The sequence below is a fragment of the Pseudonaja textilis genome, chromosome 7 (assembly GCF_049901715.1).
Source record: "Pseudonaja textilis isolate UNSWEBS1 chromosome 7, rPseTex1.2, whole genome shotgun sequence".
Taxonomy (NCBI): Eukaryota; Metazoa; Chordata; class Lepidosauria; order Squamata; family Elapidae; genus Pseudonaja; species Pseudonaja textilis.
In genome coordinates, this window is record NC_141996.1 from 50571879 (window position 1) to 50594410 (window position 22532).

The window sequence follows — 22532 nt, forward strand, 5'->3', positions numbered from 1 at the left end:
TCATGTATTCAAAACTATATTTATTCTTATAACTGTATCTTGTAAGCGATTGACAAATCAAATAAATACTAAATACAATGAAACAGGAACCATAAAACAGACTCACAGTGGGACATCCTGTGATCATGTGTCAAAATGTTAGTTTTCCTCTTCTTAGTTACTCTTCTGATAACCAAGTATTGTAACGTTAGTTGTATGTTGTAATCTGGAGTTATGGCTGTCAAAGATTATGGTTGGCAATTCATGGCAGATGAAAAAAAATCCTGTCATCTAATAACTGCCCTTGTCCAAATCAGAACTTCTATATTGGGGAAAATCTGTATTGGGGAAAATCAGGTACAAGAGCCTCATCTAGCCTAATTTTAGGCCTCTTTTCTCAAAGTAGATAGGGGATATAAAGTGGATGGATCTTTCTAATTAAACATGAAGTTAAATACAGATAATGCATACATGCTCTCTCACATACATACACTATAGCTGAATATACACAAATTCCCTCACAGACTTATCTACTTGCACATGCACAATGAAAACACTTGTACAAGTAACCCACAGTGATATACACAAAAAAAGCAAAAAGCAAAGTGAGAAGATTGGGAGCAAGCAGGAAATGAAGATATAGGACATGGAGCAAAAATGGAAAGTTGGAGAAAAGACTTAGAACCATGGCTTGTAATTGTGTTTTCCATCTGATCAGTGTTTTCATCTTTTCTTCTGTGCAAAAAATACAGGACAACTGAAACACTATCAACCTAATTTTAATTTAGGTTTCTAATGGTGCTTTGCCAACTGATTACAAATTGTTACATATCTTACACAATCTTCCTACTTTATAGGCTACTGTGATGTCTTAACTGTGCTCAATCTGCCATCTGTGACAAATCTAGAAGGGCAAGTTTTGTCTTTCTTAGATTTTTTTCTATAAGGACTGGCCCACTATTGTTAACTATTTCAGACAGCAACCAGTACAATAAACTGCTAATGAAAAAGTACTTACTTTTGTAGGAATTCCCTCTCTTTCTGCTTTTTTAAGTCCTTCTGCATCGGCCTTATTAGAAATAACAACTACTATTTCTGCAGAGCTGTTTGGCTTCTTTGCACTGGCAATCAGAGCTTCCATATTAGTACCTGACAAATAAGCAAATAAAACAAACTTAAGCCAAAACCTTAATTTACCTAAGAATAAACTACACTGAATGATGTTTCCTGTTAGGCTATCTTTCTGCAGATGATTGCACTAATAACAATGTAATTAACAATGTAATTAAGTATTTTAGCCAAGTGGTAATTTGAGTTCTCATAAAAGGTAAAGCTTCCTTTGTAAAAAAAATAAAATAACTCCAATCCATCCAAAATCAACAATAATGTTAAAATATGAACATTAGCCACAACTAAAAATGCATTCTCATTTTAACATATTTTACTTTAATCAGATAGTGTATTTTTATAATTTTTATACTCAATTTTAAAAAATAATTGAATAAAATATAAAGGTTATTTTAGTAAGATAAAATTTAAAATAAAATCTTATCATTTACACTTGTAAAAGGCCAAAACTTTCTACTATAGCATTCATATGTTTTGCAGCGTGAGCAGTACTCCAAAAAACAGCTACAGGCATTAGAGAAAACACCTTTTAAATATATGACTTTTTCTAAACTTTGAACTTGGATGATATAATTCATGGGTCAAGGTGTATAGATTTTTAAAAATTCAATTAATCAATGAATCAAATGGAACTCCACCCCAAATTTAAAATATGTATATTGTGCTCCATTCTCTTAGAATAGGAACACATCTAAAACGTATTTACTTTCCATTTCTTTAATAACCCCCCTCACAAAACTGCATATAGAAATTATAGTTTAATAAGTAAACTAATACTATGTAATTTATTAAAGGAGAGACACAGGTGATTAAACAGAGAAAGAAAGGCGGACTCAAAGACTTGATCTATCCATGATGATCAAATCAATACAGAATCAGAAGATACTTTTCCTGTCAATGTTGACCAATCTATTTTAAACTTGTCTGTCAGAAAACCATAGTCAATGAAAGAAAAGATGCTAAAAGTTTCCTTGAATTTCTTACAGTGGGAAATACAGGACCTTACCTGTTCCAGAGATGAGGACGCCAACTTTTGTTTTGCATGGCTTCAGTTTTATTTGTTTGCTGGGCAAGGACTGCAAGCTATTTGCTTGTAAGGCTTGGAGCAAGTTTTTGACTTCAACACGAACAGAACCTTTATATTAAAAAATAAACATTAACTGAAAATAATTCAGATTACAGCACAAGAGCCAATTTCCTATTACATTATAAGAAAGATCCAAGATATGTTGAAAAGGGTAGTTTTATTTTAAACATCTGGAAAGGGTCCTAAAAGTCCTAAAGTAGGTTCAAAATAATGATGGAATTTAAGATATTGCTATATATCTATGCCTATCTATATATACTGTATTTAACAGTTATAGAAATCAGGACTTCTATATTGATATATGTAATCCTCAGAAAATTGAGGTTGAACATAATGACCTGCTTGATGATGCACAACTTTCCCAATCAACCATGCCTCTTCATGTCTCCGAATGTCACTTAGGACTTTCCCAGCCAGCTCCTTCTGCACAATGAGGACTGCACCAATGCCACAATTAAATGTTCGTGCCATTTCTTCTTCTGATAGATTTCCTTTCCTCTGAAGCCAGGAAAAGATGCTGGGCATCTTCCAATGCAAGGCATCTGAAAATAGTCAGAATGTTTATCTTAATAATTCCTTAATAATTCCTTGTGTGTCCAATCACACTTGGCCAATGAAGTATTCTATTCTATTCTATTCTATTCTATTCTATTCTATTCTATTCTATTCTATTCTATTCTATTCTATTCTAAACATTTATAGTCAAATAAGAAATGTTATGGTCAAAACTTGGTAGCACTCAAAAGTTTCAGGAGTTTGAAGTTTGGAATATACCTTACAAGATGTAAGAACTATAAACATCTGCTCCGATGGTTACTTATAGCAACTGAGAAAATTCATTAGATTATATCAAGTATCATAGGAAGACAAACTCATACAACAAATTTTCCCTTTTCTACAAATGGGCTCTTCGAGATGACTGTGCAAAGTGTTAGTAGCACTTTATAATGCCTTGGTAAGATCACACTTGGAATATTGTATCCAGTTTTGGTCACCACAATATAAAAAAAGATACTGAAACTCTCGAAAGAGCACAGAGAAAATCAACAATGATTAGGGAATCCAGATTCACTTGACAACTGTGTTACTAATTTAAGAAGTTTAACAACTAGGGAACTGGAGGCTAAAACATATGAAGAACTGTTGCAAGAATTGAGGATACCTAATTTAATGAAAAGAAGGCTGGGGGGCGGGGGCACATGGTAGCAGTGTTTCATTATCTAAGGGGATGCATCAAGGAAGAGGGAGTTAGCCTATTCCTAACATCTCTAACCCTAACATTTCCAAAGCACCTGAAGGCAGGACAAGAAGCAATGGATGGAGACTAATCAAGAAGAGAACCAACCAAAAATTAAGGAGAAATTTCCTAACCATTAGAACAATTAACCAGTGGAACAACTCGTCTTCAGAAGTTATGGGTGCTCCATAACTGGAGGCTTTTAAGACAATCAATCTGGACAATCAATCTCGAATGGTATAGGGCTGTAATGGCAAACCTATGGTGGGCACACGAGCCATCCCCCAGCTCAGCTCTACCGTGCATGCATGTGCGCGCCTCCTGCTGGCCAGCTGGTCTTCAGGTCTCTGCCACACATGCCGGGGCACAGGGTGCATGCGCAAGGGCATGGGGTGGGGCTCATGTGTGGGGACACGTGCACATGTGCAGGGGTGGGGAATGCACATGCATGCGTGGGGAATGGGGCCCATGCACGGGGATGGGGCACATGCTTGGGGCACGCACGCACGCCGGGGATGCACACACATGCACAGGGGACGTGCACATATTGCATTTGGGGGATGCGTCCACATGTGCTTTGGGCCGAAAAGGTTAGCCGTCACTGGTATAGGGTCTCCTGCTTGAGCAGGGGGTTAGATTAGAAGACCTCCAAGATCCCTTCCAACTCTATTATTCCGTTATGATCTCTCACCTTCAAAAGCAGATCTGAATTGGGGGCGTGGGGACGAGGAATGCACCGAAAAGTAATCTATTCTGTAAGCAAATATTCAGCCCAATGTTTTTTGTTGTTCAGCAAGACAGTTGTTAAGTGAGTTTTACTCCATTTTTATCATTTTCTTTCTTGCCACAGTTGTTAAGTGAATCTCTGCACTAGTTAATAACATGGTTATTAAATGAATCTGACTGCCCCATTAACTTTGCTTGTCAGAAGGTCACAAAAAGGTGATCATCTGACCCCAGGACACCGCAACCATCATAAATATGAGTCAGCTGCCCACCGGCCAAATTTGGATCATGTGACCATGGGGCCGCTAAAGCAGTCATAAGTGTGAAAAATGGTCATAAGTCACTTTTTTCAGCGGCATTGTACCTTCAAATGGTCACTAAATAAATGTAAGCTGTAAGTTGAGGACTGCCTGTATTGTGAATTCACCTAGCACTGTTCTTAATTGCTTTGTTAATAGCTCAGCCTCCAGACCACTAGAACTCAAAATGTCCTTGCTTCAATGTTTTCTCTCCTATTGATTGTAAAGCTTACCTATCTATGAAATACATACTGTGTTTCTCATATAATAAGACCGGGTCTTATTTTTTTTTGAGCCGTGAAAAAATGGCTAGGCCATCTTTTCGGGGGTGACTTAATTTCCCCCCCCCTTGCATCTTCGGGTGGGCGGGCAGTGATGGCTTTGATGTTGACCTCGGCATTGGTGGGGCACTTCATATCAGGGTCAACGCAGGCAGCACCATATCCGGGTGTGCAATGAAAGTACTTCCTAACGGCAAGCCCCCCCCACCATTCCCCCCCATTTCACATATTTTAATATAGGCCTTAATTTGGGGGGAGGGGCTTAATTAATTTCATTTCATGCCTATAAAACATGCTGGGACTTCCTATTGTTGGAGAAACAGGGTATAAGTGTACCAAAATACAGTTGGGAGGGTTTTTTTAAAAAAGAATGTATCAAGGTAAAGAACAGGGTGGCTATGTTATATCTGCCCCAATTCTAGAATGTAAAAATAAAGTAATGCTGCTTTTTGTCTTATATGCAAGTGCTGCTAATTTTCTTAATTAGAAGAGTATACAAGCCAAAGAGACAGATTTTTTTGGTTAAAGTTAAATCTGAACCAGGCATTTAGAAGGTAAAAGATATCCTGTAAAGAATGCTTAAGAATGTATCTTAAGAATGTTTAATAAAAAAAAAAAAACAAGAAATCTCCAAATATAGCAATGGCTTTCTTACCTAGAACTACACCTACTGAGGCTGGCAGGACACGAGGAATGTTTTCAAGTAGCCCTCCTCCAGTAATATGGGCATATGCTTTCACATCACCTGAACGAAGTACCGGCAAAAGAATCTTGCTGTAGATTTTAGTAGGTGTGAGTAACTGTTCTCCTGTAAATTCCCAAAATGAAGGAATTGTTACAAACAGAGACACATCCACCAAGGCAGAAGTAGAACAAACCAAAGTTAGAATTACTGAAATGCCTCTTTTACAGAATAATCACATTAACAGAGGTCCGCACAATTAATGAAAAGGGGACTGTCGACTGTCCATTTAGTGCACAGATATGAGTAGAAAGCCAACATACATGTTTCCAGGTCAGCAGGAAGTCTGTACATGTGTGTTTCAGGCTGCAAAGGAATCTAAATGCATTGTTTTTCCTCCTGCAGCATTTTATATCTCATAAGGGAACAGAGCTGCATTCCCATAGAAAGAACAAGCATGTACATTTTAAAGTGCTTTATTAAAACCAAGAAACTTCTGTGGCCTGCTATAAATTGATATGTAAATTAGTCCACATAAAAGTGAATGAGATTACATAAATGTGGGTGTTGCAATCCAGAAAATGAACTGAACTAGATTGGAGAAAGGGATCTTTATGGCAGAGAGTCTAACATAGTGATACTTGAATATGGTGGCTTGCTTGTCCTGGCTTTGCAGTATAATTTTCCAAGCACATGAATAGTCCCTTCAATGGCAAAATTTTCACTCAATTTCCATTGAGCAGGAAGAATATAAGAATATTATACAGTGCAGTACTTTCTTTCGGTATCAACCAACACCCATTTGAGTATGAAGTCTCCCTAGAGCAGACAAGAGAACATGTTCCTATTAGCTCTGATTAGGGTGTCTGTGGAGATTCTTAATCATTCAGGACATGGTTGTCTCAAAAGTGCTTTTTCCAAAAGGCAGCTGGATTTCCTTGTTGTTGTTTTTTCCATTGAAAACATTTTGCTTCCCACCCAAGAAGCTTCTATTGAAAGAACTACTTTGTATACAGGAGATAGGTAGTGTCCTATTCCTCTCTCTCTGGTGAAAGAGGGTTTCTCTTTTAAGAGGCCATCTATGTTAAAATTAAACTGCAGTCCCAAGATTTCATACAATTTATACGCTGATTCAGATGGCTCGGAGAATGCAGATAAACCCCCAGGTGGCCTCAATGACTCTCAGAGAGCTAACCATCAACCCTCAGAGTGCCAATAAGCAGATGAATGCAAATAGAAATCCTTCCATTCCCCACCAGTCAGTTAGAATTGAAGAAGTTTTTTGGACTTTGATTAGGATACAAGTGTCTCCTACTTATCCCAATGAGAAAGAAATGTAATTAATTAGGGCAGGGGTCCCCCACTACCAGACCATGGCCTATTTGGAACCGGGTTGCACAAGAGGTGGGCTGGCATGCATGTGCGCATCTCAACTCTCTCTTGATTGCAGCTCAACTCACTCAAGTGGAGGGCCGGCATGCATGTGCATGCAGCTCAACGTGCAGTTGAGCTGTGGGTGCACACGTGTGCCCTGGCCCACTGCTTGTACCGGCCAGTTCCCTCCCCCCACTCAGGCAGCTAAGCTGCACAAGTTGGGGACCACTGAATTAAAATATCTCTGGACAGTTTGCGCTGAAATTGAAAAGTGTATTATAGAAGCAGTTGTATTGGAATTGAATAAAATAGGTTTATTATCTTATAAGTCAATGCAGCTGATAGAGCACTTTGGTGGTTGGTGTGTTGGCTGGGGACAGAGATCCTAAATTGGCTTAAGTTTAGCCAATTCAACAATGGTGGAAAATGAGGACAGAGATGACTACTGCATTTTTTTTTGGAAAATATTTACAAAGTAATTTGTATAAGCATAGGTATAAACATATTAAATAGACAATTAGAAATTAATATTGATATTGCATGAAAATGCTGTATTTACAGAGCTTACCTAGTGTTTGCTCAGGGCAGTCACCCACCGAAGGAGAAGAAAAATCTAAAGAGGATTTTTCAACGATCTTTCTCACAAGGCTAAACCCATTGCTGTGAATACCAGAGGAAGCAATTCCAAGAACTACATCTCCATCAGTGATCTTGTCAAGTTGGGGCAGCATCTGTCCTCGTTCGACAGCACCCACAGCAAATCCCCCAAGGTCATATTCTCCAGGTGGATACATGCCAGGCATTTCAGCAGTTTCTCCACCTTGAGTTTGGGAGTAGGGTAGGGGTGGAAAAATATTATTATGAAGTTTTATGTAATCTTGCTATCTGGATTCTTATAGACATTATACTATGACAAAGTTTAGAATGTCATAAGTGTTTTAATTCTAAGGAATAGTGCTGCCCTGGGAGTCCTACTATGAAATATTGCCCATTCTTTCCGACAAATTTTGTAGAAAAAAAATAAATCAAGAATGGAAAAAAATGGCTAAGACTGCTTTTACAACATGGGGTTTTAATACCAATAATTCCTAGCTGACAAAGAAATAGAATCCCATAAAGAAAAAGGTCATCCCCGGGAATATAATTAAAGACCTTGAAGACACACATGGTGTAAATCTATTGAACTGTACAATGTTTGAACCGTCTATAGAAAACTAGCATATTAGATGGGGGAAAACAAGGAATTAATTTTATCTATACCAGTCTCTGTCACTTTAAATCCCCATTGTGACAACCCATCACAAATCCAATGCCTGGATTTAACACTAAGCTAAGCCATGTTGCTATTGTTGTTTGTATTAATTTACTCTTTTAATATTGCATTTTTTCTATATAAGTCATCAAGAGTTGTTTTTGATTTTAGTAGCAAAGGAATATATTGTTTTTAGTTTAACAATGGTTATTCTAAAATCATTGTTTCTGGATTTGTAATATATGGGAACCACCATGATTTTTCTAAGAGATTATGATTAAAGCAAATAGTGGGTTAGCGTGTGAATGAACCAAGTCACTGGACAATGATTTCTTCAAGCACTAACAAAACACATATATCATTCTCAACATGTGGGTTCCCAATCACTATCCCAGCTTCCTTTCCAAAGGTGATAAAATTTCTGTGATAATAGAAATAAAGAGGCATACCAAGAAGAGCACAGCCTGCTAGTTTACAAGCTTCTGCTATTCCAGCTATAATTGTCTGAGCCATCCTGACATCAAGTTTCCCACATGCAAAATAGTCAAGGAAAAAGAGAGGCTCAGCTCCTTGAGCTAAGATGTCATTGACACACATGGCAACCAAGTCTTGACCGATGGTGTTATGCTTATTACACAACTGGGCAATCTGTTGTGAAAATGAAGAAACAGCAGCGTATCACGATCATTTTACAATTCTCATTTTGATGAGACTTGGCAAAAAGTGCCTTTGCCAGTTTCCCCCCCCAAAGTACATTTATTTGCCAGTCCTAATAAAGCAATATGCTATAGCTCCAAAAAGGTTTTGCTGCATAGATGAGTTTTATTGACCATCCTCTTATGGCTACTTTAGACTAGAGATTTCAAGGAGAGAACACTGAATCCCCTTATATCCTATTTGAATTCTATATCTGGAATCCATGGGTGCCACTGTACTTGGGAAGCTTAAAGTATCAAGCAGTAGTAATTTCCCACCTAATAAAGGAGTATTTTATGTTGTCATGTCCACCACGGCAACCATTATTGAAGACTGTTCATAGATATTCCCAACTTTCTAAATATACCACTGCCCCCAAAATTTTACAACTCCCTGATTTAAATTTATTAGGTTTATATGCTGCCTTTCTCCAAGAGTTTCAAGTAGTGTCCTTCATTTTAAGTTTACAATAGCAATCCTGTGAGGTAGGGTGAGTAAGAAAGCAAGAGACACATGTTCATGAGCATTTCCATGCTGGAGACGGATTTGACCTGGGAACTCCCAGTTCTACTGCTAACACCCATTATGAAAAGGTTCTAATGAAACTTAGTTTCAGACTTCCACCAGCCTCTCTAAAAATAAACAACAAAATACCCCCCAAAATAAAATCTATGAGATGCCTTTTTTATTACCTTAAGCTTTGTTCCGACACCATCAGTACCAGACACCAAAATTGGATCTTTATATCCAGCTTCTTTTATATCAAAAAGGCCAGCAAAACCTCCAAGTTCAGCATTACAGCCTAGCAAGTGTTGGAAAAGTGTTATTACTATAAGATTTAACAATTTGTGGTTCTGGCATTTGTCCATTGTTCAAATCTTGATATAAATCCACAAAAATAGGTTCCAGAAAACATGGCATAACATTTATGGATTTTCTTAATTTGTGGGTATTAATTTTGATTTTACTTGGAAACGAGTCAGTTGCAATGAAAGCAACTTCCCTCAACATTGCACCTTCAAGATGAATTGGGATTTCAATTCCCAGAATTCTTAACCTTCCCCAATAAGGTAATATGGCAGGGGAAGCCAAAATAAAAGCTTGTTCTCCCTTCCCCACTGCCCATGAATTAATCTGGAATCCTTTGCCAACTCAGTTACCAAATAGTAATTATTTAATAGGGTTTACTTGATACCAACAACAAGTTCTATCAGCCTGAGTTAAGGCTCCCGAGTAGATATGCAAAGAATTTATTTAATTGCTAATTTACAGAATTCCTGCTGAAATAAGGATCAGAATTATATACATAATCCCAAATGGAATTTGTAGTAATCCAATATTCAATAATTTCTGCACCCTTGAATTCCAACGGCAAAATACAAATCTAGGACCTAGAAAATATTAATGAACATGTGTTTTGACAATTTGTAATTCTACAAAATGTGATAAGAATATGTTATCTTACCTGATCTTGATGTGGCTGCTGCTAAAGGTTTAATTTTCTGAACCAAGGTGTTACCAGATGCAATATCTACACCACTGTCTTTATATGTTAGGCCTCTAAAAAGGCAGAATAGCCAATTATCAACTTGCCCATATATACAATATATTGTTCAGTTGTATTTTCTAATGCCTGTGTAGATTTGTAAGGACTTTTTACTCATCCTGCTTCTTTACCTTCAACAAGCATTCCCAACAGAGAAATTTAGCAGTTAAAAACCAGTGTTCCAAAATCAAGTTTGCGTTCTAAAAATATAGTTTTAAGGATATTCTACAGCTAGGTGTTCTAAAAAACATTTTTAGAAAGGTATTATAATGACTTTGATTTCAAAACTCAGTAGCTATGTTCCAGTACATATTGTTCCAGTACATACTGGCATTTCTGGTGTGTGTGATGCCCCAGCTGGTATTACGTTGACCAAAAAGATCCAAAGGAATTATAACATAGTCTACCATAGTATATGGCATTACTGAACCCATGAAAGCAAGCTTCTTAATATTTCTTCGTCAAGTGTGTCATCAATAGAATTTTAAATAGATTTATCTACTTTTTGTCAAGTTACTACTGAAAAATAAGAATAGCTCTTACCATATTACAACCAATATCTAAAATAAGACATAATTTTTAAATTTTTAATTGTGTGTTAATATGCATTCTTCACACACACTTGTGAAACTACTGTTTCAACTTGCTATTGTTCTACAGGTTTACGCTTGACTGCAACCTAATACAGCCCATACCTCAGACAATACTCTATTTAAATAATATCTAAGAATTATTTAAGTAGACTATTATTTGCGGTATGGGATGTCAAGGTTACAGGTTAGTCAAGGGTAAACCTGTGGAAGAACCAATATTATGTTTTATAAGACACACTTTCAGATTTTAGCAATTCTGAATCATGCTAATGATAAAGCTGTTTAATAACTTAAACAATTTTAAGGTCTCTGTGGGAAAAAATACCAATATTAGGGTTCATTAGCACAATGAAAATGTCAAAATTCTGTTACTTATAATACTATCAATCAAGTATGTACCCAAATAATTCAGTTTAAATAAAATGGTTCCTATCTGAATACAATACAAAGTCCAGTGATAAATTCACGTCTCACAAGAGCTGTTTCACAAGATTCTTAAATACAAGACTATCTTAACTCTTTAAATCAGGGGTCTTCAAACTTGACAGCTTTCTTGACAGTTTCTGGGACTTCAACTTCCAGAATTCCTCCTCTAGTCATGTTAGCTCAGGAATTCTACGAGTTGAAGTCCACCAGTCTTAAACTTGCCAAGTTTGAAGACCCTTGCTTTAAATATTACATTGAATTCACTGAATATTACAGACCCTTTTCTGGCCAAAATGTTACTTCATAATGCTGCATTTGATACAGTCAATAAGATTTTATAAAATGTTCATTTTGCTTTCTTTAAGCTGGCAATAATGTTCTAAAAGTTTTTTTTTCAGTTTTGCTGCAATGGAGTACTATAGCTTTTCAGAGTGAGTGTCCTCTTATAGCTGTTCAAATATACGTACTTCAAAACAAAATGCAAGGTAGCTTCAAATTAAAATTTATTTCATTGAATAAAGCAAAGTGGGTTTGTATCACTTTTCAAATAATTATTCAATACTAAGAAAGTAAAACTAGATATGATGACACAATTAGTAACTTTATTGCATTACAGAAGATTAGTCTTGCAGTGTACTGATATGTCATACACTTTCAAGCAAAGAAAAGTTTTATCAGGACTTTTAATACAGTACTGTTTTAATATAGTACAAAAGATTGTGTTATCAAGAAATGTTTGATACTACTTTGATGCTAATTTTAATATTTGGTGGAGTTTTCTCTTTAAAAGAAAGACTTTTTAACAACCCTGATAAACTCAAGTGAATTCCTGGATTAAATACTAATTCTGTTAATATAACCGCACAAATAATTACGATTGAGTCTATGTCTTTTGAGATTGGTCTATTTCTCCACAGAAGGGGACAAGAAGGAGGATCTGAATTCTCTAATCACATAATTCAAGTGGGGATCTAGACGTAGAAGACATCAAGAAAAGGCATCCCTTTGTGGCAGCAGTAACTGTCAAGGTGCACACCAAGACAGGATGTGGAGCTAAAGTGTGTAGTCCCAGAGGGCTTCTAGGAGACAGCACCTTAAACGTGATACCAAATTGCCTCTAAATTTTTCAGGTAAGGGCGTATATGTTACATTCAGATGGATCCAATTTCTTAATTGAGATCTATTAAACCAAGAGTTCACTGTATAAACATTAAATCAAGCAGCAATTTATAATGATTGTAGGTCTTCTGCTTGCTTCAATTTAACTATCAATTTTTAGTTTTGTCTTCAAATAGATACCTGGATTGTTTAAGAAAAGCAATAGCACGATAACCAATATCCTTTCTATAAATGGCCCCTGTGAAACGAATGATTTCCACTCCTTTGTTGGCATGTTCCAGTGCAGATCTAAGATCTTTCTTGATAGCTGTCACAGTGAGGACTCTTCCACCACTGGTAACCACCTTGCCATCTTTTAGGGTTGTGCCAGCATGGAATACCTCCAAACCTTGTTCTTTAGCTTGAGAAAATCCTGCAAGGCAATATGGTAGAACTAGATAAAATTTGGATAGTAAAAAACTTTTGCCAAGTATCTATTGTATGTATTAATATAATAATTGCTATAATAATTGCTATTAGTATTGTTATTACTATTGCTAATACAATAGTGACTTCTATTACTGCTATTGTTGAATGGTAAAGACCACAAGTAACAACACAATAGCATAAATGACACAATGGACAAGCTACCTCCAGTTTTTTTTCTCATCATATTTTCTAAAATTATTTATGTATTTAAATTACATCATAATATATATGATCATGTAAAGCAGGAAAATCAAAGAATTCCTAGAAGCCTGGTACTCAATTAATGGGATGTCAACAGGTCAATGGAGCTAGATATGTTTGATTATCCAATCAGATGGCACACAAAGGTACCCAAAGCAAACAGATGAGGTAGATCAATCAAAATAGAGGCAACTAATTGACTCCTCTGAAGAGTCCATTCAACAAACCCTTCTAAATTAAAATCCGACGTAAACTACAAATACTGCAGGGCAACAGAACTTTTGAACTTTGCATTGGGGAAGCCTGGTTAGAATACAAGGTATGATTACTTGGCAAATCTAATCAATATCATGGTACTGATCTCTCAAAGCCTGGAAACCTTGACTACCAAACATGCTTTGTGAGGTTTGGGATGATCCAGAACATCTGGAAGTGATAGGTTTCCACTTCTGATATAACCAATTTCGTCTTCTCATAGTAATAGTAGTAGTGGTAGTAGTACTGGTAGTAGTAGTAGTAATCATAATAATAATGACCTGCTTGTAGACAAAAATGCCAAATCCAGTCTAAACATCTGGCTGTGCAACCATCCATAATAATAAGTTAGCTGTTAGCCATTAGGCCATATCAAAATGCAAGATATAATAAGTCTATACATACAGTAATAGAGTAAAAGGCAAAATTAGAAGAAAATTGAATTCATATTTCTGATCACTTCTATTATTTACCTTAGTAAGAGCCATATATGCAACAGCCTCAATTGTACTGTTTTATTCAGATAAAATTGTCAAATTATATGCTATATTCAGATTCTGGCAATGTATTAAATATATTGTTCTAATGTATGCATCCAAATGAGCTGTATGTCTAATGTGTAGTTTAAGATACCTGTTGATCTCTTACTTTATTATATAGTTGCCACTCAAATAATATACATCTTCAACCTCTGAAGCACCACAAATAATATATGTACACGGTAAGCAACTTGATTATAGTTTCCATATTTAACTATTGTATGTATTTATCTAAGTCTTAAGGAAAAACCCTTGGGCTGTTTGCACATTTTCTATTTGCATATTTTTGAAATTGAAAGGTGCATTTATACCAATTCATCCATTTCAGTGTGCCGGCCTTACTGAGGGCAGCCATATCTCTTTGAGATTCTGCATCAAAAATCTTATCTGATAGAAAAGAACATTATTATTTCTGCTTGTATTCTAATACAGAAGGTAAACACATTCAAAAAATAAGCTTGTTAAAGCTAATATTCTTTTTTTTTTGACACAGCATGATACCAAGAAATTCAGTGGAATGGGAACACTGAAAATGCTGTACTTGGGATTCTATGTGATGATTTCATACCTGTTATTTCCAAACCTTTGGCATAATTTCCTGGATAGCCTTCACTAGCCATGACCACAGTAACAGCTGCACGATCTTCAAACCAAACGGGTATGCAGTTGGACAACTTCTTATCAATGGTTGCTTGCATAACCTCATAAAGGTCACTTTTAAGAAGTGGGAGAATTACCTATACAAATTCAGACAAATGTTATGTTATTATTTAAACTACAAAATATGTGACATTCACAAGACTATTAGTATGTGAAGATTCTAAGCAATTATTTAGTATATTCCTTTAAGCCCTCTTCTAGTGGCGGCAACTTTTGACCTTGGCTGATCTCAGAAATCAGCAAGGACAGTTCTAGTTAGTCCTTAGACAGGAAATCACTGATTATTGCTTGAATGGGACTCCACCAGGAAATCTTAGGGTTATAGGCTACATTAGAGAGTTGGGGAAACAAAAAGAAATACACAATGCTAAACTATATAATACTATGAAAACTACTTGGATGTATCCTTGCAGTCATCAGAAGTTAAGTTTTTGATGTTCTATTAAAATGTAAAAATTAGTCAGATTCGATATAAATTATTCATTATTAAGAACAAGACAAAGCATGATGCTGTTGTTTTCCAATAAAAAGAAGTATTGCCAGTTTTACTGAGATTCAAAATCATGACCAAGATGGTACTTATTAGAATCTGAAATCAACACATTTGAGCTGATACTTTTAATAGTATATCTAATTTGATGGCATAGAATTAAAAATTCAATAAAGATATTTTTTAATAAAGTAGATTATTTTTAAAGAAGAAAATATTCCTCACATTTCCACACTTGTTCACAATGCAAGGACATTTATTTCTATAAATCACTTTTAATTCCAGTTTGGTCTAGTGGTTAAAACACCTGGCTAGAAAGCAGGGGACCATGAGTTCGTCCCACCTTAGCCTGAATGTCAGCTGGGTGACTTTGGGCCAGTCACTTTCTCTCAGCCCAAGCCATTTCACAATGTTGTTGTGGGGTAAATAGGAGGGGTAAGGTGTGTTGAATATTCAGCGCCTTGAGTTACTTGTAACAATAATACTAGCAGGGAATAAATGAATGAATAAATGAGTAAATGAATGAGTGAATAAATAAATAAATAATATATAATGGTTATTGTAGGAGATGACCAGGCTGAGCCCGAGGGAAGGGTCAAACAGTCATGACTCCCTTCAGGCCTACAAGAACTCTAAGTCCATCTTCCATTCCTTTGATTCTTATCTACTGCCAATTTGCTTTGGTCATTAGTAGATCAGATTCTTGTACAGAGCTTAAACTTGAAATAAATATTTATACCCATTTGAACTGCCTGGATCTTCTGATTTCCCTGGTGCTTGACAATTATTCTTCTTTCAATTCTCCATCTTTTGCTATTTCAGTTCTCACTTGGAATGGATGGCACAACAACAATCAATTTAAAAATGCCTTCGAACAGTGAGACTATTCTGCCTTTATTCAGTATTGGAATGGTGTAAAGCTATCTTTCCCTGAAATGTATTGCGTGGGTGAGTGAGAATTGCAGACAGGTCAATGGGAACTGCCACTTAAGCAATGCAGTTGTAAAACATGTCATGTGACTGCACTGCTTAGTAACCAAAATCCTGGGAGTCTTATTTGCTGTTATAACCATAGGATTATGTGGGTCATTAAAACAGGAAGAGGTGGAAGTCCATGGTAAGGAGTCCAGTGAGTGTGTGGCTCCTGCCTGTGGATGTTAAGGAGCACAATGGGTCCAGCAGGCTGCAGGTAAGTTGGCATGAGCCTTGGGTAGATACTATAGAGCACATTGGTAGGAGCTGTGGTTGGATGGGCATGTGCTACAGATAACAGGAAGGAGCTGCTAGAGTGAATGGGATCTCTGGGAGCTCATATTTTGTAGTGGGGTTCCTTGGGAGAAAAAGCAGCAGGAGCAACGTCTGACCCTCCCTGCAGGCTATCCCGTTGATTTTGCTTCTGGGAAGCTGACAGGGAATGTCACAAATGGCAATCAATTTGAGTGGTCATTGAATGAGTAGTCATAACTTGAGGACTAGCTCTATTATACCTTTTTGTGAGTTTTTGGATGAAACCGTTCTACACATAATGACCAAGACCCAACCAATATTTTTAAATGGATTTCCAGCACTCCCTTAGACATAGTCACTAATTTCTCCAATCATTTATAAAGGCTTCTGGTTGGTGATTTAGGCCAGACTTACCCCTGGGTTCTCCAGTTGCCAATTTATATCACGAGGGACGAGGGGAAAAGTCTGCTAATTTTATAATTGGGCAAATTAAGAAACACTGAGGTTTGATATAAGCTGGTAAAAGATGCAGGAAACGCTCTTTGGTGATCGTGATGGCTGTTTTAGTAAATAGTCCTCTAAAGTCTTACAAATTTTGAAATTAATAATGTATATTCCAAATAAAAATTCAGTTTAAAACTATACAATCTATACCAATGCATTCATCCAAAATTGGTTGAATATTGTATTGACTAAGCTAGTATGCAGCATTATTTAATTAAACCTTATTGAACTATGATATGAACATGCAGAGATGTAAAAGATTGCAGTTAATTATTCTCACCTGGCATTCAGGGTCACCAAATCTACAGTTGAACTCCAAAACTTTAGGTCCATCTTTGGTTAGCATTAACCCCGCATAAAGCACACCTTATTAAAAAAACAAAAAATACTTAAGACAAACACATCTGGTCTAGAAATACCTGCAGAACAATCATGCTGATCATTGTGTTCATAATACTGTTGAATATTGTTACTCAACAACAGAAACATGTACAACCTACATAAAAGATACATCTTTGGAAGGAGAAGACCTTTTTCCACTATAGCCTCAATCCTGTGGAACACTCTACCACTAGAGGTGAGAACTGCTTCATCCATATTCAAATTTGGGTTTGCTGGTTGGCTTGGAGTTCACCATTGGAGGTGGCAAACAAAGTAAGAAGAACTCATCCTCATGCTGCCTTTCACCTTGGTTCTGGTTTTTTTGCATAGTTTATTTTTTAAATTTATTTTCTATATATCTTTTAATATTCTGTAGGCTGCCCAGAGTTGCCTTACAGGGAGATGGGCAGCATATAAATAATATAAAATAAATGAATACATACATAAAGCCTGGTTCCTCTCTAAAGCTTAGATAACTTAGTTAAGTACAGTACTAATGTCTGAATTCCTGCTCCTTCTGCATTCTTGTTTCTTTTTGTATGGTAATTATTAGAAGCTTACAGGTAATCATTTTTCATTCTGAAACTTGTATGGCAACTAATATAAAATGTGTTTATATTATAAGCAACCATCTAGGAACAAGTTGCCCACTTACCTATGTATGGGATACCTTCTTTTCTCATACCATCAATTGTTTTCTGGAGAATAGAATTTCTGATTTTCAAAAGCAGGTCTTGAGACAGCTAAAAGTGTTACAGAAAATGATATTTGTTAGAAAAAATTAATCTATTTTTTTAATGTTGTATAAATTTTGAGAACTTCAGATCAACATTACTGTGGGAGGTGAACAATCATAGACCGTTAATATGAGGAGAATTAGTTCACTAGTAGAAAATACTCGACCAATGTGTGGGGAGCAATCTAAGGCTTGGATTTTAGGATGTTATAGCTTCAGATATAAAAGGTCTCAGGATCAGAAATAGCTCTCTCCCAGTGCCTTGGAGCACTGCTGCTGGTGAACATAATATACAAAGCTCGCCATATAGAACAATGCTTTAACTGAACCCATATTATCTTATAAGGGGTGCAGTGGCCAAACAGTTATGATGAAGGGCTTGTTGACCGGGAGACTGGAAGTTTGAGACCTAAGTAGCTCCTGTTACTTGGCCCAGTTCCTGCTAACCTAAAGTCTGAAAGCATGTAAATGCAAGTAGATAAATAGGTATCACTTCGGTGGGAAGGTAATAATTTGGTTTTGGCCATATGCTTCTTGTGTCCTTTTCCATGAGCTCTTTCAATGCTGGTGCATAAATTTTTTTTACAGATACCGGTAGTCCTTGATTTACAACCACAATTGAGCAATTTTTTTGTTGGTAAGTGAAACATTTGTTAAGTGAATTTTGTCTCATTTTATGCCACAGTTGTTAAGTGAAGCACTGCAGCTGTTAAGTTAGTAACATGGTTAACCGAATCTGGCTTCCCCATTTACTTTTCCTGTCAAAAGGTTGCAAAAGAAGATCACATGACCCCAGGGCACTGCAACCATCATAAATATGAACCAGTTGCCAAGTATCTGAATATTGATCAGGTGACCATGGGGATACTGCAATGGTACAGTATTAACTGTGAAAAATGGTTATAAGTCACTTTTTTTAGTGCTGCTGTAACTTTAAATGATCACTAAACAAATTGTTGTACGTCAAGGACTACCTGCATGTTATTAAAATTTGTTAAAAAAAGAATATAGATTGCAGACAGAGAAACAACTTAAAATTATCAGCAACACATCATGGGATTAAAAAAATTCATACATAAAATATAAATTTGTCAAAGTGTATTAATATTTTGAAAAGACTGAATCTTTTATTATATTATGTTATTTTCATTCTATATTAAATTTATAGCGCATTATTATTTAGGAAGAATACATATAGCACATTTTACTCACATATTAACTATGAATGCTATTTTTGCTGGATAAAACCTAGTGTTTTCATGATAAAAGGCGGACTAAGGATTCTTTGCACTTCTTTTTGTGATCTTAAGTTCTTCTTGTGCCTCTCCTTATCCCTCTACTTTGTTTTTATTCCCAAAGGCATGTTTTATTCCAATTATTATACAGTATCTTATTAGAGAAGTCATGTTATTGTTATATCATATATCATAGGAACACCTAATATCACATAAATATTGCCTCATTATACAGTAACATGCCATTAATCCATTAAGAAGTGATATGAAGAAAAGTGGCGACAATTATTTTATATCACTCATTTTTCTTAAAATCGAAAAGAAGAAGAGTATATAGAATCCGAATACCCACTACTGCAGTGGTCGCCAACTGGTGTCCCACAGCCCACTGGTGGTTCACAAGAAAATTTTGGTGGTCCTCAGAGAAATGTCACTCCCAGAGCACCCCCCAAAAGCAATTAATCCAGGCTGTGCAGAAACACAAGGCTGTGCCGCCCAGATGGCCCGCGGGACCCCACACCCACTCACTCCTTACCTTGCAAACTTGCCTGCTAAATTGCTATTTTTCCTTTTTTTTCCCCCCGACTATCAGCTGGGATGTTCTGCTGTTCTGGGAGATTTAGATTAGTTAGAAAGCAGGAAATGGTTGGATTTCTTGCTTTTTAACTAGTCTTTAGATCTTTGGCTCTGCTTTTAAGCACAGCCGAACCTCCCTTAGGACTGAAGTTTCCATTATTCAGTGCAGACTCATGGCAAGCAAATTTTATGTGACAGACTGAGCTAGCCGATGGCAGATAGATAGATCTCTGAATGAACCTGTGATTTTGTGAGCAACTCAATCTGCCTGCTTGCTTTTGGGTAAAAGTTGCTCTTTTTATATAAAAAAATTCAATATTTACATACATGGTGTGTTGTGAGTTAATTTTATGAGTTTGCTTGCTAGCAAATTTTATGTGATAGATACGATCTCTGAATGAATCTGTGATACTGTGAGCAACTCAATCTGCCTGCCTACTTTGTCTGATTTTGGGTAAAAGTTGCTCTTTTTTAATAAAAATTTCAATATTTATATAAATATTTATAATATTTACATACAAGTCACGCCCAGCCAGTCACATGACCACCAAGCCACACCCACAAATTAGGCCACACCCACAGAACTGGTTAGTGGGCCCTGGGATTTAAAATTATGAGTTTGGTGGTCCCTGAGGTCCAAAAGGTTGGCGACCCCTTCACTACTGGCTTCTCTTGAGCTTCTTAAGGAAATCTAACATAGTAGACACCTTACCTGAGGTGCTGGGCAGTATGCACCCATTCCACCAGTGTTTGGTCCTTGATCACCATCCATTAACCGTTTGTGATCCTGGGCAGGAGGCATAGGAGCCACAGTGATACCATCTGTGAAGCACAAGCACTGTAAACAAAAAAACAAAAAATAATAGGTAGGCCATAAAAACAATGCAGTGGTAATAACTCTGATATTAAACATACAGCTGAGTATTAGTCAGCTCTTAATTATAAGTAATATCTTGCTTATAACAAGAGATAGGTTGTATAGCGTATACTTATATACTTTATTTCCACTGGCATTTTTGAATAAAAGTCAATATACATAAAACAATAAACACATTTTATAAAAAATTCATTAGACTCTGAGATCATTTCAAATACTTTATCTAAGGAATTATTAATGACAAATAATAATGTCCAGTATTCACATACTTTAACAAAATTTAAAGTTTGTCTAAAACAGATGGGACTTGTAGAGAAAGGCTATTTAAGCACTCATTGTACATAAATCCTGAAAATCATCGTCCATTTTATTTCATTCATTTGATAAAATATCTAAACTATATCAATTTATTTTATATTCATTTTGATATTGTATGAACTCTTAATCAAGCCCATTATTCTGGTTCTGACTGTTTGTTCTTTGCAAATTGTTGGACTGACTGTGCTATACTTGTGAATGACCAAAATAAAGGCTGGACTGTATTTCCTGAAAATCCAAGCTTTGATTTCATTTAGGAGTTTTCTTTAGTTAATTTCTTGGCCATCCATCTTACCACATAGTAACTCTTCACCAGCAGCATGGGAAATATTCAAGAGAAAGCCAATGTAAAGATTAATTGATAAAAAACAACACAATATTTGATCATCTGTTTTGTTTCAGTGTTTCAAACAGGAAGAACTTAGTTTTCATTTTTAATTAAAACTTTTGCATAATGTTCAAAGTGACAATAATATAGCCCAATTTCTATTGATTTCAGTAAGGAAGAGTTAAGCAGTGATTTTTCCTGAACACTTGCATTGAAATCAAAGAAGCATAAAACAGTTATCTTGACTGGAAAACTTTTACATTACAAATTTTAGAAAGGATAGTTGAGCCATCCATGAATGATAAAAGAATTATAGGATGGATTTCAACAGACTCCTCTATTATGTTATTTACTTACAGAAACTTCTTCTCCTTCAAGAAGTTCCTCAATCACAATAGTTTCTCCAGCTGCTCCGAAAGTTTTATCCTGCATTAAAGATATATGCATATTTTATGTAATCTGTAAATCTGTTATACAGAAAATCAATTATTCCTCTTGGAATTCCAAGCAGTGATTAAGAGATTTTTTCCTCTCAATTCTTTGCATTTTTCTTTTAAAAATACTAAGCATAGTTTAGTCATCTGCAAAATACCACAATTTTTCATTCATTTCAAATTCCAAGTTATAACTCCCTCAGATGAAAACAGCTGTTTGGGGTTTTTCAGAAACAAACTATAGACATTCTTTTAAATAGTTTTTCAATATTTGTAAGACCTCTGTATCCCCATATGAATTGCACATCAGAATATCTTCTTCAAATCTGAAGGATCTCCCTCCCTCTTTCTCTCTCCAGATTTGTTATTATTACAATTCATATGATCTCCACTTAGCTTTTTGTTGCCTATGCTATTTGGGCTGATGGCTGTCTCATCTGGAGACAGTAGGCCAAGAAAGCTGTCTTAAATCACAGCTCTATTGCTCATTTTCAGCATGCATATTTGAAAAAAATACTTAACATTTTTATTGGGGGCTTAATCTCAAATAACATATGTAGCAACTTAATTGTAAGGGAGACTTCTTCAAAAATTGCGTTTGAAGTCAGATGGACCAAATCCTACAACTCTTAGCAATGGCTAAGTTGCCTGGAAAATTCTGGAATTTGAAGTCTGCATATCCAAGAGGGCACCAAACTGGGGAAGGCTGTTAAAAGATTATCCTTACTGTATTTACTCAGAAGAATGGCACAGTGTGCATTAGAATTTAGTCTTCTGACTGTTGGCTTTACACTGATTTGATAGCAATATTAGGCTTTCCTGAAAACACTTTAGATGAAACTATGTAAATCAATGAAAAAGCAAATTAGTTAGTGGTC

General features: G+C 36.0%; 1 protein-coding gene across 2 annotated transcripts in view; it reads right to left on the reverse strand.

Annotated features, from left to right (window-relative positions):
* LOC113436265 (trifunctional purine biosynthetic protein adenosine-3) overlaps positions 1 to 22532 on the reverse strand; it is a 49276-nt gene that overhangs the window by 6246 nt on the left and 20498 nt on the right. For both annotated transcript variants that reach the window (XM_026700570.2, XM_026700571.2), the window contains exons 6-19: positions 21578 to 21646; positions 20410 to 20535; positions 17806 to 17893; positions 17050 to 17135; positions 14457 to 14625; positions 12606 to 12837; positions 10207 to 10301; positions 9434 to 9543; positions 8495 to 8693; positions 7362 to 7613; positions 5393 to 5545; positions 2533 to 2736; positions 2114 to 2242; positions 998 to 1128 (exon numbers count right to left, since the gene is read on the reverse strand). In XM_026700570.2, the coding sequence (XP_026556355.2) occupies positions 998 to 1128; positions 2114 to 2242; positions 2533 to 2736; positions 5393 to 5545; positions 7362 to 7613; positions 8495 to 8693; positions 9434 to 9543; positions 10207 to 10301; positions 12606 to 12837; positions 14457 to 14625; positions 17050 to 17135; positions 17806 to 17893; positions 20410 to 20535; positions 21578 to 21646 (2043 nt within the window). The remainder of the gene's footprint in view (positions 1 to 997; positions 1129 to 2113; positions 2243 to 2532; positions 2737 to 5392; positions 5546 to 7361; positions 7614 to 8494; positions 8694 to 9433; positions 9544 to 10206; positions 10302 to 12605; positions 12838 to 14456; positions 14626 to 17049; positions 17136 to 17805; positions 17894 to 20409; positions 20536 to 21577; positions 21647 to 22532) is intronic.